Source organism: Phaethon lepturus, unplaced genomic scaffold, assembly GCF_000687285.1.
Source record: "Phaethon lepturus isolate BGI_N335 unplaced genomic scaffold, ASM68728v1 scaffold4384, whole genome shotgun sequence".
Lineage (NCBI taxonomy): Eukaryota > Metazoa > Chordata > Aves > Phaethontiformes > Phaethontidae > Phaethon > Phaethon lepturus.
This window is the reverse complement of record NW_010536813.1, coordinates 15,146-29,286: the sequence shown is the minus strand read 5'-3', so window position 1 is coordinate 29,286 and position 14,141 is coordinate 15,146. Positions and strand designations below refer to the sequence as shown.

The following is a 14,141-nucleotide window of genomic DNA, read 5'->3' as shown; positions in this document are numbered from 1 at the left end:
CGCTCTTCCAAACTGTTCAGACTTAGTGAGTTTCTGTTCTTCCACTTTCATAGGGTTGTGACATTTTGTATCTGGATTCCAGTAACATCACACTGCTATATGCATGGTTCCTCTGCTGCTGATTTTGTGGAGTGGCAATAGCCAGTTTGAAAATTAGAAATCTAAAAAGAACCATGAGATCTGCAACCAGCAGCAAAAGTGAGGTGTCTGCTCTGTTAATTTCAGCTGTGTACATAGAAAAAGAATAGAAGTGGCGTTCCCCAAATTTTCTCTGCCTGTGCATGTCCAGGATTTTGTACCTTCTTTGTAGTTTGCAGACCCTGATTGTCAGCAAATCGACTGCAGGGGAGAGGGAAGGACCACCTGTTGCACTAAATGTTCACAAACCTTGCAAACAAAAATAAACATTTAAAAAAAACCCTAACAGCTTGTAACAGCTGCCACATTCCACCCAAGAGAAATCTTTATGCTAATGGAATCCAACAGGACCTACATTAGATATCTACACGTATGCAAGTAAAAAAAAAAGAAAAAAAAGATAAAAAGAAAAAAAGAAAAAAGAAAAAGAAGAAAAAAGAAAGATAATAAGTCTTTTGGGCTCCCTTGGGTAGGTGGTTTTTTATGTATATAAGGTTTTTGTAATTGTTCTCACTCCTGTAGTTTACATTCTTTGATACCTTGGAGTAAAACATTTGTTGAATGCATAAGCTGCATGATCTGGCCAAGGACTAAAACTGAGCTCTTTTTGTTTTATTGGGTAAATAAGAGGAGCAGTATCCCTGCTGTGCTCCAGCTGCAGAGAAATTTCTGCTGAAGATCGATGTGTGAAGTTGCTTAGAAAATTAATGTCTTTTAATGTCTTACATACCAGTTTGCCTCTTGTACCTAACTAATGAAAAAGCAGGGAATGCACATGAGGAATACTAGGCAGCTGAGCTGTAGAAAGAAGTCAGGCAGTAGCAGGCCACTGTTTTGTGTAAGAGGGCTCTGATCCCAGGACACACAGTGTTGGTCCAGGAAGCTGGTTGGGGTTATTGTCCATCGTTTTGGGACACTCAGTGGGGATGCTGACCTCAGAGTCACCATGCTTGTGAGAATGGTGTTTTCCTTCCTATCTGCCGACAAGAAACCTGGGAATTTGTGGATCAAAAGAAATTATGAGCTGAGGATTTCCAGGGTGATCTGGAGATAGTAGAAATGGGAAAGGAATTAAGAAAGAAAAAAATCTGTATAAGTTTAATGTTCCTCTGTAATCTCAGCAATGGCCACAGTATCCCTGGGAGCTCTGAAAGTGACCCTGTGGTCTTTTTGGTAGGCTCAAAGGTTGCTGAAAGTGCTGAGAAACTTCCTCTTCTCCAGGTCCAACATTGTTAAACTGCAGTAGCTGGATATGTGGCCAGTGTGGTAAGAAGGGATGATAGGAAGCCATCCAACAGGGCGGTAGACTGGGAACAGCCTTTTTGCACCATGGCAGTGAAAGAGCTATGCTTCGGGCCTGAGAGAGTTTTTTTGCACATTGAACCCATGGGTTTTCTCCATGAACTTTTCAGTAGTGTCACATTAGATAGTTTCAAGCAAGGGCCTGTCTGTTTTTGACAGATCAGACCAAAAGTCCCATGGTCAAAAACACTTTGGCCTGTTTGTCCAGCAAGCTGCCTGTAACAAGGGACAGTATTTTAGGAACTTTTCTCTGTATTGTCTCTAGGGGGAACATATTAGTCTAGAGGAGTAAAGCATTGGCATTCCCCTATGGTCACCGGGTCCTTCTCCACACAAACCAAAATGGCTGTGTTTTTTTCTGGCTACACATCTCTCGACAGAACAGCAGAAACAATCAGTGGAGACATCAGAAAAAAAGAACATAAGCAAGAGTGGAAATGATGGATTTAGAAGAGATTTGCAGGATGGGGGAAATGAAAGAGGCAGTGATATAAACTGTGCAGTCAGCAGGAGCTTTGGAGATGTTCACCTCAATAGGTATGGTGCAGCAGGAAGGGTCCTTCTTCAAGCAGACAGGTGAGGGGAAGGACCTTGCAGAGGAAAGTATGTAAGATCAAAAAGTTCAAGTTCATAGGTGCCTGTAAAAGCAATGAGGAACATTTTGACCTGACATTGTCTCAACTGAAATTCCAGTGGAATACTGTAGGTTTAGAAACCTCAGTTGCATCTACTCCCACTTTTGCTAGTTGCCAGCAATGGATGAGCTTGTTTTTGAAGTATCCTTTCTCAAGGACTGCACTCTACCCTAGCAAGAGAAAACCATAAAACTGTTTTAATTGCCACTTACCTAACATATGCCAAAAGTGGCATGTATTGCAACCTAACATGACATCAGAGAACCGTCATTCCTATGGTAGTAGCCTGAGAAGGTCTCCTAACTCTGAAAGGAAGCCACTGCATGGGGGTCTGCATTTCACTGTGGCTGGGCCTTGAATTCAGCATGTAGGCTTTTGTACAAGATACCTCTTTAAGGAAAGGCAAATAATCTTATCTTGTCACTTTGGAGCTAGAAGAATTTATAGGAAGCTTATTTTCCTCAGAAACCTTTCTGTTTGTCCTTCAGTCAGACACAATATGTGGTACCAGTCCCATTCTGCACCTCTGGGTGTTCACAGGCATGTTCTATTTTATTGGAGCTTCAGGAGCTATTCCCTAATTCCCCTCTGCTTACACCAATGTAAAGTAGAAGTAATGTCTTTGAGTTTAGCAAAGTTGCACCCCACTGAAACTGACGCATGAAGAAAACCAAGCTTCCAGTTTGAACACCAGAAGAAATCTCAGGTCATCATCTTGTCTTGTTTCAATGTGAGCAAGTATATGCAGCAGAGTGGCTTGAACTGTGCTAGCTGCCAGCCGTCACAATTAATTACTACATATTGAGACTGGTTCACTCTGCACCCCTCCGTATGTTGCTCACTTACAGATGTTGACACCTGTCTCTTGATTAATTCAGAATCCTTACACATGTAGAGAACTCTAGTTAAGAGTCATAGAGTCTTATAGAGCTGGATTAGGGATGATTTTCATATGTCAAATACACTTAACTTCCCCTGAATTCCCTGGGTCTGGAATGAACACAATGTCTCCAACTGGATGACACCATTCAGGAGGGCTTAGCTCAAGAAACCCTGAAGAAAACACAAAACCCATCTCAGAGCCTATTGAGACTGAACTAAGAGCAGCAACACTAGTGACTCTTCCTCTCCCATTTCCAAAATGGGAGGAAGGAGAAGTACTTGCTATTCTGTGCACTAATTTGTGGGTAATTATAGATCATATTTCAGGACACAAAATAATAGTCCTTTGAAGAAAAAAGTTCTTTTCTCCATCGTGTGGTATTGAACGGTTGGGTAGATACTGGCTTATCAGTAATTAATGAATTCCTTTTGCAATTTTTGATTTGTGCTAGCATGGCAAATTATATCCAAGGTTGTGGCTCTCCTTCCACTTTCATCATTGTCAAAAAAACCACTCCAAAAATCTGTAAAGTCACGGGAGTGATATCAGCATAAAATCAGTGAGAGGAGGCTTAAGCCTCTGATATTTAGTTTCCTGCAGCATGCAATTCAAGTCAATTCCCAGGGATCCCCAAGGCTCCAACCACATGCCCAGTTTGAAATGCTGTCCAAGAAAAGCTGGAGTGGACAGCATCTAGCCAAGTGCCATCTGTTGGCCATTTACCATAATGCTTCAGAGGATGTACAGAGTTTGAGTGCCTGAACTAAGCACAGATAATGTGGCCTAAACCAGTCTCTTTAGATACAAACCTGCAGTTTAGTACCTCATTTCGGGAGGAGGACTCCATAACAGAAGCTTTTCCCTAGGTCCAGTCTCTTCAGACTCCCAGTGTACTTTACCTTTACTTTCTTAGGACCTCAGAGAAGATATAAGACTTTTGGTTAATGGTTTAGCACATGAGTAGACATACAAAAAAGTTTGTGATTTGTGAAACATACTCTTGCTTTTTGTTGAAGGATAAAGTGATTACCCATCACTAGGAAAACAAATGTCCTAAATATAGTGACCCCTACTCAGGCTTACCCGCTCCAACACTTTGAGGTGGAATAATTTGAGCTAGAGGAAGCAGGTAAGTATCACTTTGCTTCTGCATCACTGTGTTCCTGAAGGAGGGAGCAAATGTCTCAGCCCTTCTGTACTCTCAGATTGATTTGCTGTCTTGTGGTCACAGAACCCCAGCAGGTTATCTTATATTATCTTGAATCAGCTTGTAACCAGGATATCAGTTTTGGGTGTAGTACTGATCTCCATGTAACAATACTTTGTGGTGGGTTTGTGCTACTCCTTTAGACGGATGGACCTGTTACTGCTTCAGCCCAGCTTGGAAGTCGGTGGGAGACACAAAGGACTCCATACTCAAAATGGATTTGGAGCAAAACATACCAAACCTTTCTAATGTCCTACAGAATTTTTACATTGTACTGTCAGATTGTCTAAATAATTGGCAAAGTTTACTGAAAACATCCTTCAGGCAAAATGTCCAGTATCCAATGGCATATCACCTAGGGTTCTCACAGAAGGTAAATGCTTCCTTATGGCACCGGGGGCTGGAAGTTTCTTATATACTATCAGCCAAGCAGTTTATGTCCATGCTACTGCAGCAGTATGAATTTTCCAGCAATGTTTCCATGTGGAAGGAGATGGGCCTGGTGATTCTGCAGGTGACGTCTTCACCCCCAGCCTTTTCTTAACTATAGCCCTCCGCACCGAGGTGCAAGCTGCTTGAGGAGACACTGTCTCTCAGAAACACTGTAAATTTGAGATTCAGCCTGCATGACCTCAGGGTTGTTAAAGAGTTTCTGGCATTTGCTTGGTATGGAAGGAATTTTAGCTGGGGTGATTTCATCACATTTTTAACACAGATTGTTACTTTTTGTCTCCTTAAGTTTCCCCTGCAGACAGAGATATCTCTTTCTTCTTGAAGTGCAGAGAATACATATAAATAGCTGTTTTATTCCTTCGTTGGGATGCTTGTATTTATGTGATCAATGAGAACACTCTAAAGTATTGTTTCTTTAGCTGCTTTGAAATCCACAAAGCTCTTCTTGAGCCATTTGACCAAGTGCTTCACAACATTTTATTCCTCTGTCAGTCATCTGGCACTAGTATAATACTAGTGCCAATTTGTTAAAAATCAGGTTAAAAACATAAACACATTTCTTTGCAGAATGTATTGTGAATTATTTTGATGTAATGTAAGTGCGCATCTGTTGCAAAATAACATTGTGATTGATTTGCAAAATGCCATGTTAGCCCTACTGTATGAGAACTAGGACCATATATATACACACTATACCTACCTAATACATGCATGAGATATTTTTGCAAAGAAATGGTCATCTGATTTAACATGCCAGCCTGGACTTTTAAACTAGTCCAACATCACTTTTAATTTTGTTTACTTATTTTTTGAGCAAGCCGCCTTCTTCTTTTTCTCCTTCATAAAGAGAGATGGTTGACTGATGTGCTCTTTTCTGCAGTTTACTTCAAATGCTTTCCTTGGTAACATATTCCATATGTTTACTATCTCCCCTTTTTGTCCTTCAGTAACATAGAGCATTTTCCTCACCAAAAGTTGCATGGTTATTTTCCAAGGAAATATCATTGTTCCAAAAAAGATATTATGGGAGCAAATAAAACACATTTCCAAAGCGGTGCTGCCAAATAGCAAAATAAAAAAATGCTCATTATTTTTGATGACAAGGATATTAAAAGGAAAAAAAAAAGTGTTGTTTAAAAATAACCAAATCTTCAGTAGTAGTGCTGGAGGATATTCAATTAAATGGAATGTAATTTTCCAGTGAGCCCATCTAATCTTGGATTGAAACAATGGGTTGAATTAATTTTTTTCTCATTTCTATTTTTTTTAATCTATATTTTGTACTCCATTCCCAGCATTGTGACTATTTATATTTTATGTTGAGGGTCCTTTTTTCAGTTGTTTCTAAAACTTCACAAAAATGCCAGACGTCATGTTGTAAACCCAAAGCCCCAAATCAGGCCACAAATCACAACAAACCATAAATATATGTATGTTTATATATGTATAAAGGTCCATTGTACTGTTCTTTGGCACTTCCCTTGGTTACTATTATCTTCCTTCCCTTTACCGCTCACCACAGGTAGAACTGAAGTGTCTTACCTGGCGTGTTTTCTTTGCAGACTCAGAACAGAGCACTGGGTCAGACACAGAGGTGCTGGCAGAAAGGACATCCTGCTCATTTGGCTCCCATTCTGACCTTACATCTGGTGGCTCAGGCCCTCAGCCTCCTCCACCATCATCCATGGAAGAGATCCAGGTAGAGCTGCAGTGTGCTGACCTCTGGAAAAGATTTCATGACATTGGGACAGAGATGATCATCACAAAAGCAGGCAGGTAAGATATCTCTGGTTTTCTGTCTGGTTAAAAAAAAAGATCATAACAGAACATGTATTTTTTTTAAAGAAATAAACATTTTTTCTTCTTGATAAGCCAATAATAAATATGCAGGGAAAACTAAATGGCTGTCAGAGTTTCACAGCTCTATCTCCTACTAGCTTTCTTAAGACAGGTAAATATGTTTCATATTAGTGTGTGCATCAGTGGCTCCAAAGGAGAACTGGCAGCTGCAGGAAACTGTTGAGAATAGTCTTCCCTTTGAGCAAGTAAATCAGGAAATGATCATTGTACTGTTGTCTGTACTGAATTTAAGATGAGTTATGAATTTGGGGGTGAGCCATTTGAGTTTCCTTTCAAGTTCTCATAGCATTTCATGCGCCAGTTGATTTAATCTCAAATATAGTGAAATTCAAACTCACCTTTGCACCAAATTAATGTCTTCCTGCAATTCTAAATAGATAAAATGTTAATGACTTCCTGTATAAAACACGTGCAGACTTAATGTTTCCCTTTGCTATTGCAACTGATACCACGTCAGCTGAGGTCAGGAAGACCCACTAATAAGCCAGATTTAAGAAAAAAACAAACCTCACCCTGCCATGCTGTTAGCCAAGGGTGAGATTGCTGTCCACTATTAAAAAATAGCTAGAAGTCTGCTTGCCAAAACACAACTTGAAGCTAGTTATAAGTTTCTAGATCCCTCAAATTAGGATTTTTAGCCATGCTTGCGTTAACATAATGTTCGTCCCTTCCACCTAATGATGTTTTAATTCCGATTAACGCGATGAAGGCCGGAGTCAGCACCATGGACAGAGCCGGCTAAAGCAGGCAAACCACGTGACCGTCCCAGGCGCTGTTCTGCCCCTTCCCCAGGCATGCAGAAGGAAATTTTTCTCAAATTTTGGGGAAAAAACACAGTGCTCCATTGTTTATAATTTTTTTTTCATGTCTGTGCTCTCAGAATTTGCCAGAAGAGCTGTACAGGTTGTTTTTATGTTGTTATGAAGTGAGCACTATTGCTCTGTAACCCCAGGAAGTCCAGATAACTTGAGGAAAGTTATGTTGGACAAACAACCCAGATAATCCCTGATGAAGATTATCAGGACCAGATTAGCTCTCGGTTTTAGATATACGATCTCATTGGCATAGGAGGCATCTTGCATCAGCACAGAGTGGTCTGCTGGTGTTGCCCTTCTGCCTCAAATGGAAGAGGCTAAGTAGCGGGAATTATAACACTTGCTACTATGCAACACCTTTCCTCTGGAGATGTCAAAGCAGACGCAGATAAAATTATTATTATCCTTTTTTCATAGCGGTTGAAATTGAGACCTAAACAGATTAAGTGGTCTGTCCAGCATTATTAAATATGACACTGTCATAACCAAGTTCCTTGCTTCTGACTTTGTTGTCCTGGTGCCTGGGCCATGCTTTCTCAGAAAATTAAAATAATATATTGTTACTTGTTGGATTAACTATAATTAATTCTCTTATGATACATGGAGTAGATAGACTTAACAGCAGCATAAATATCTCAAAGCCGACCAACACCAGTGCACACTAAAATGCCCAGAGCTTAATGGTATGAAGATGATCTCAGCAGCTCACACATTTCTGAATGAAGCAGCTGACCTTTCTGGGATCTTAAAAAACTATACCATGATTACAGTTTTTTAAAAAAATGTCACCCAAAAAGTTGCAACATCAATGCTGCTGCAATTTTGCAAATAGTTCAATGCAACTTCTTACAAAACACTTGACAGCATTGGCAGGGGTCCTGGAGAGGGAAGGGTTCATGGGAAAAGACACAGTGAAATGTTGTGGGCAGATATAACATAATGAAATTAAATAATTTGTATCAGTTAAAAAAATGAAAAATATCTATTTGGTCAAACTGATACACATATACAAAAAAGATTCTGTAATTCCTTAAAGGTTTTTAGGAAATTGCAATATTGAATACACTGCTTTTTTTTTTTTTAAGAAACAACATTTTGTTGAAATTTGTCATCTGCTGAATTTGAGCTGTAAACTCTTATTTGTTGATTGGAACTATGTGTTTTGACACTTTTGATATAAAACTATTATTCTGACATTTATGAATTGAGATGTTTCATGTCAGCAATGGTTTATGGAATTGCCATTCATGTTGCCCTTCTATCCCCACATTGCATATCATCATAACAAACAATAGATACACAGTATCTATTATAATCTATTAATATATCTACTATTTCCTAATTACACAATAATAAGAGGAAGCTGATTAAGGATTATTGTGAGATGTACATAGTTCCTTCCATGTGAGTACATGATGCAGCTGAACTATATAATTTCAGTGAAGTACCATGCAGAGAAAAATGATCCCCATTTAGTACAGAAGCATCCCAAACCAAAACGTTTGGATTCACGTCCCTTGCCTGATTTTTTCTCTTTGCTTCAACCTGTCCCCAAACAAACAAAAAAGTAAAGTTAAAAAGTTTTGATTTTCTTAGATTTTGGTTGAAAGATTTTGTTTTTCATGTTTTAGAGGAGAGGGCTCTATGCTCTGGGGAGAACCTTGGTCTGCATTTTCTGATGAAGTATCTTTTTCCCTATTTATGCAGGTGTCAGAGGTGTTTAACAGCACATGTTAAGAAAGACAGACATCCTAACTTTATTTTAAGGAGTCCAAAACAATATGTATTTTGATAATTTCTAGTAGGTAATAGATGTAGGGAAACCTGTAAGGACTTTAAAGAATATTTCTCTTTCCAAGACTTTTTTTCTGTAACACCATTAATAGTATTCTCAAGTGCCTTTGCAAGCTCCAGTCTTGATAATTTTTCCACTTATGAAAGACTATGTATCACAATACAGAGTCATAACTTACTGTGCAAATCATATATTCTTTACAATTCTTTCTCCCTGAAAGGAGATGCTTATCACTACTTGAGTCCTGATGGCCAACTGGCTCATCACTGGCTGCCCACAGAAAATCTATATAGCTACTAAATATATGTATTTTTTCTGCTTGATGATGATCTCCAGAAGTGATGTTAACAATAATATTGTTTTTTTTTTTCCTCTTGACTACATTTATATGTTAAACATTGCAAATCATTGCTCTTCATTGCAATGTATAATGAAGAGTTGGGCAGTTTCTTTAGATAGTATATCTGTTTATTGGGGGTGGTTCTTATACATATGATAAAATTCACAAATTAAATATTTAACCTCTCAGGTTAAACATTTTTGTTTCTGAGGGGATGTGTCTGTGATTGGTGAGAGCTGAGTCTAGTAGTCCTGTTTCTCCATATGGGATGCATGATATGTGATGCATCCCATAGATTAGATAGTATGATTTCTGGCAAAAATAGCAGAACTGGTGTTACTTTCTGAAGATTTCCTACTACTTATTGAAACTGTGAGAGATATACAGTGTAATTTGCAACTTGTTCCTCCCCAAGGGGAGATTTTGCTTTTCTTGTTGCTTTCTCTTTGGAAACCCTGTTTGAGTCCTGTAAGACCTTCTTGTTTTGAAAAGCCTTATAATTACAGACTCAGTTGCCTATAACTACTGCTGCTCCTTAATTTTCTATGACTCGTAAGGCACTGTTTGTTTCCTGCCTGACCCCACAATGTCTTTCTGCTCTTACTGTGTAATGCTAGTTTCTAACCTACATTCTCATTTCAAACATATTTCTGGAGCTATATCCTGCCTATGTCAGGCCTACTACACTTTTTAATTTTCAGACTCCCACTCACATTTAATTCTGCTTTGTTTTTTCTTTTCTTGATGCTGTATTTATAGATGTCTTTTTTTGTCTGTTTCCATAAACCTACTTCAGTCCTCTTAGAACTTTTCCTTTCTTCCTTTCCATCAGAACATTGTTATTCAGAATTTAATAAGATATTTATAACAAGACTCCTTCATTCTTTGCGTGAAAGATGAAAATGGCTTTCTGTCAGCTGCAGTGCTTTCAAATCTGCTATCACCTTTATCTCCTTTTTGTTTGAAAGGCAACCTTAAACTTGGTACAAAATAAAATAAATTCAACTTAAGCCCCAGGCCATACTGGTTTAAGCAACTAGAACTGAAAACATCTTTAACTCTTTTTCTCTACTCTCCTTCACCAATGGTGATCATGCAAGTTCTCTGGAAACATGAGCAGAGGAATTTATTTGAATGCCTCCTGACATCCCTACAGCCCCCAGCTGAAGTCCATGGTCACCTGAGCTGCAGGGGTAACTGTCAGTTAACTGCTGTGTAGAAGTGCTACCCAAAAGGGCAAGCAATGTGCGCTTATTACTGGGGGGCTACACTATAAAAAGTGTGTGGAGTCCTCTGGAAGGGAAGCGCTGCCTGCTGTTTATGGAGCTGGTTTATATGAGTGGGACCACACACACAAGCACAGCCAGGAGGTTTTCTTCTGGGGATCCACGTTCTACCTGTCACAGAGCCAGGATCTCATCTCAACAGTGAGGGAAACGATCTCATCTGTCATATCATAGTTATCATATCTGTAGTGCGGGATGGCTTAAACCCAAGTGCTGAAGTCGGGCTCAGTAATAAGAGTGGAGAAAACAGCAGTGAGTGGAACAGGTGACCTTATCCTCTCCTGACTCCTCTGTGACTCCTGATAGGTTAAATGGTATTTTGTCTAGAGTTTCTTTGCTTCCCTGAAACCATGAGTCTGAGTTGTTTGAAATGTGTACTTGGGGCTGTTTACGTTACCAAATTTTTTTTTATTTCCAGTGGTAGGAAGGGCAGGCCCCACAGCGCTCTTCAGTTAGAGACAGCAGCAGGGATTTTGTTGTCAAGCTCTGTTGATGCGGAAGGGGCCCATGGAGAGGATTTCTCAGAGTGAGGGATAGAAGGTTACAGCTACCAAACTGCCACCCAGAGGTCCTGGCCCAGTGGGCCAGATGATCTTTCTCCAGCTTCCAGAAAAACATCCCCTCTGGGAACTACTGAGAAGATCTGCTGGGTTCCCTCTCCCTCATAAACAATAAATCCTTTTGCTTCCAAACCCTGCCATCGGCCTTTCCTCTCAACACAAACATCTCCTCTACATGCTCTCATACTGCAGAAGGAAACAGAAAGATCCTTCCCTTCCCTTCCCTTCCCTCTTCACAGGTTTGTTTTCATAAGAAGTATACATTTGGCACCAGTCTTAAATGCAAGGAAACATGAGGTATAAAATAGCAATGATAACTTCAGGCTGCCCTTGTAGACTCATGCACATTGTAAACACAGTGCACACTTAATTTGCAAACCTAAATCAGATTATTTTGCACAGTTTCTTAATCAGATTTTTTTTGACTGGGAAATGACTACTCTGTCTGTTACTGTCAATAGACAAGTTGTTTTTTGCTACAAGTTGAAGAGCACATCCCTTCATTTTAGGGTTTGCATTTAGCAGATGTCACCCTTAAGCAAATGTAGTCTTATTTAAGTTAAGTTGTTTGTGCAGTGTATAAATCATCACACTAAACAGTCATGAAAACTGTACAGGAAATTGTGTCAGTCCTTTTAAACTCTCATATGACTTCTGCTCATTAAGCTGTCTGTACAGGAATATTTCCAATGTCTGAAGAGCTTCAAGGAATTGCATTTGTGTTTTGAGACAGCCTGCCGGGTACCTTTTAATTTCTTATCCCCTAATGGGGAATTGCCCTCTCTAAAACTAAACTGTGAAACAGAGAATGAATGTTGAAAGGGAACTTCGGAGATCATCTGGCCCATGCCTCCACTCAGAGCAGGCATGAAGACAGATCCAACTTGACACAAGCTTCACATGTGCTGGTTCAAGGGGCAGGGTAAGAGTTGGCACGTTGAGGCTCCTAACATTTTGAAATGGAAGATTTATGCTAGCGGAAAAGAATAAATTCCAGTTTGGGGATATACCTGTGAACCTCCTTTTTTGAACATTTTTCACAAAAGAAAATAGAGATAAATTTTTGTGTTAAATGAAAATTTTAAACAACAAAAAATAATGCTGGATGCCACAATCCAACTACTTCTTTCTATTGCTGGAAGTTCCCAAACATGGTTTTTAATATCAGTACACTACTGGGCTGGCAAATGCTATTTTAATCAAATTTTAGAGACCTTTACATATCATTAATTTTCTTCACATTCAGATTTTCATAAACCTAATTCTCATTATGGAAGGTGACAGGAACTGAGTAGACCGAGACATGGTTGTTACAAAAAAGCTTTTTAAAACACTTTTAAGTGGTCCTAAAATAATTCATAGAATCACAGAATCATAGAATCATTTGGGTTGAAAGAGACCTTACAGATTATGTAGTTCCAACCACCTTTGCCATGGGCAGGGACACCTTCCACTAGACCAGGTTGCTCAAAGCTCTATCCAACCTGGCCTTGAACACTTCCAGGGATGAAGCATCCACAACTTCTTTGAGCAATCTGTTCCACTGTTTCACCATCCTCATAGTGAAGAATTTCTTCCTTACATCTCATCTAAACTTACCCTCTTTCAGTTTAAAGCCGTTACTCCTTGTCCTATCATGTCACTACATGCCCTTGTAAAAAGTCCCTCTCCAGCTTTCTTGTAGGTCTCCTTCAGGTACTGGAAGGCTCCTATAAAGTCTCCCTGCAGCCTTCTCTTCTCCCGGCTGAACAACCACAACTCTCTCAGCCTTTATTCATAGGAGAGGTGCTCCAGCCCTTTGATCATCTTTGTGGCCCTCTCCTGGACTTGCTCCAACAGGTACACGTCCTTCTTATGTTAGGGACCCCAGAGCTGGACGCAGGACTCCAGGTGGGGTATCACCAGAGCAGAGTAGAGGGGCAGAATCACCTCCCTTGACCTGCTGGCCATACTTCTTTTGATGTAGCCCAGGATATGGTTGGCCTTCTGGGCTGCAGGCACACATTGCTGGGTCACATTGAGCTTCTCATCAACCAACACCTGCAAGTCCTTTTCCTCAGGGCTGCTCTCAATCCATTCTCTGCCCAGCCTGTATTTGTACTTGAGATTGCCCTGACCCATGTGCAGGACCTTGTACTTGGCCTTGTTGAACTTCATGAGGTTTGCACTGGCCCACCTCTCAAGCCTGTCAAGGTCCCTCTGGATGGCATCTCTTCTCTCCAGTGTGTCGACTGCACTACACAGGTTGGTGTCATCAGCAAATCTACTGAGAGTGCACTCAATCCCACTGTCCGTGTCGCTGGCAAATGTGTTAAACAGCGCCAGTCCCGATACTAACCCCTGAGGAGTGCCACTCGTCTCCACTTGGACATCAAGCTGTTGACCGCAACTCTTTGAGTGCCACCATCCAGCAAATTCCATATCCACTGGGTGGTCCATCCTTCAAATCCATGTCTCTCCAATTTAGAGACAAGGATGTCATGCAGGATCGTGTCAAATGTTTTGATGACATCATGTTGTTCTTTCCTTATCCACCAACACTGTAACCCTGTTATAGAAAGCCACCAAATTTGTCAGACACAATTTGCCCTTAGTTAAGCCATGTTGGCTATGACCAATCACCTCATTTTCCACGTGCCTTAGCATAGTTTCCGGGAGGATCTGCTCCATGATCTTGCCAGGCACAGAGGTGAGACTGACTGGCCTGTAGTTCCCTGGGTCTTCCTTTTTTCCCTTTTTAAAAATGTGGGTTATGTTTTCCTTTTTCCATTCAGTGGGGAAATTGTAATAACTTATTTCATATCACATCATATTTCTCCAAAAAGGGTACCGTGTGTAAGTTCACAGTCTAAGTTTAGGAAGACTGT

General features: G+C 40.2%; 1 protein-coding gene across 1 annotated transcript in view; it reads left to right on the top strand.

The window, feature by feature from the left end:
• Nucleotides 1-1,979: 1,979 nt before the first annotated feature.
• Nucleotides 1,980-14,141, top strand: part of LOC104620143 (T-box transcription factor TBX15-like) — a 20,971-nt gene continuing 8,809 nt past the window's right edge. The window contains exons 1-2 of the mRNA XM_010286272.1: nt 1,980-2,016; nt 6,181-6,394. Coding sequence (XP_010284574.1) covers nt 1,980-2,016; nt 6,181-6,394 — 251 coding nt within the window. The remainder of the gene's footprint in view (nt 2,017-6,180; nt 6,395-14,141) is intronic.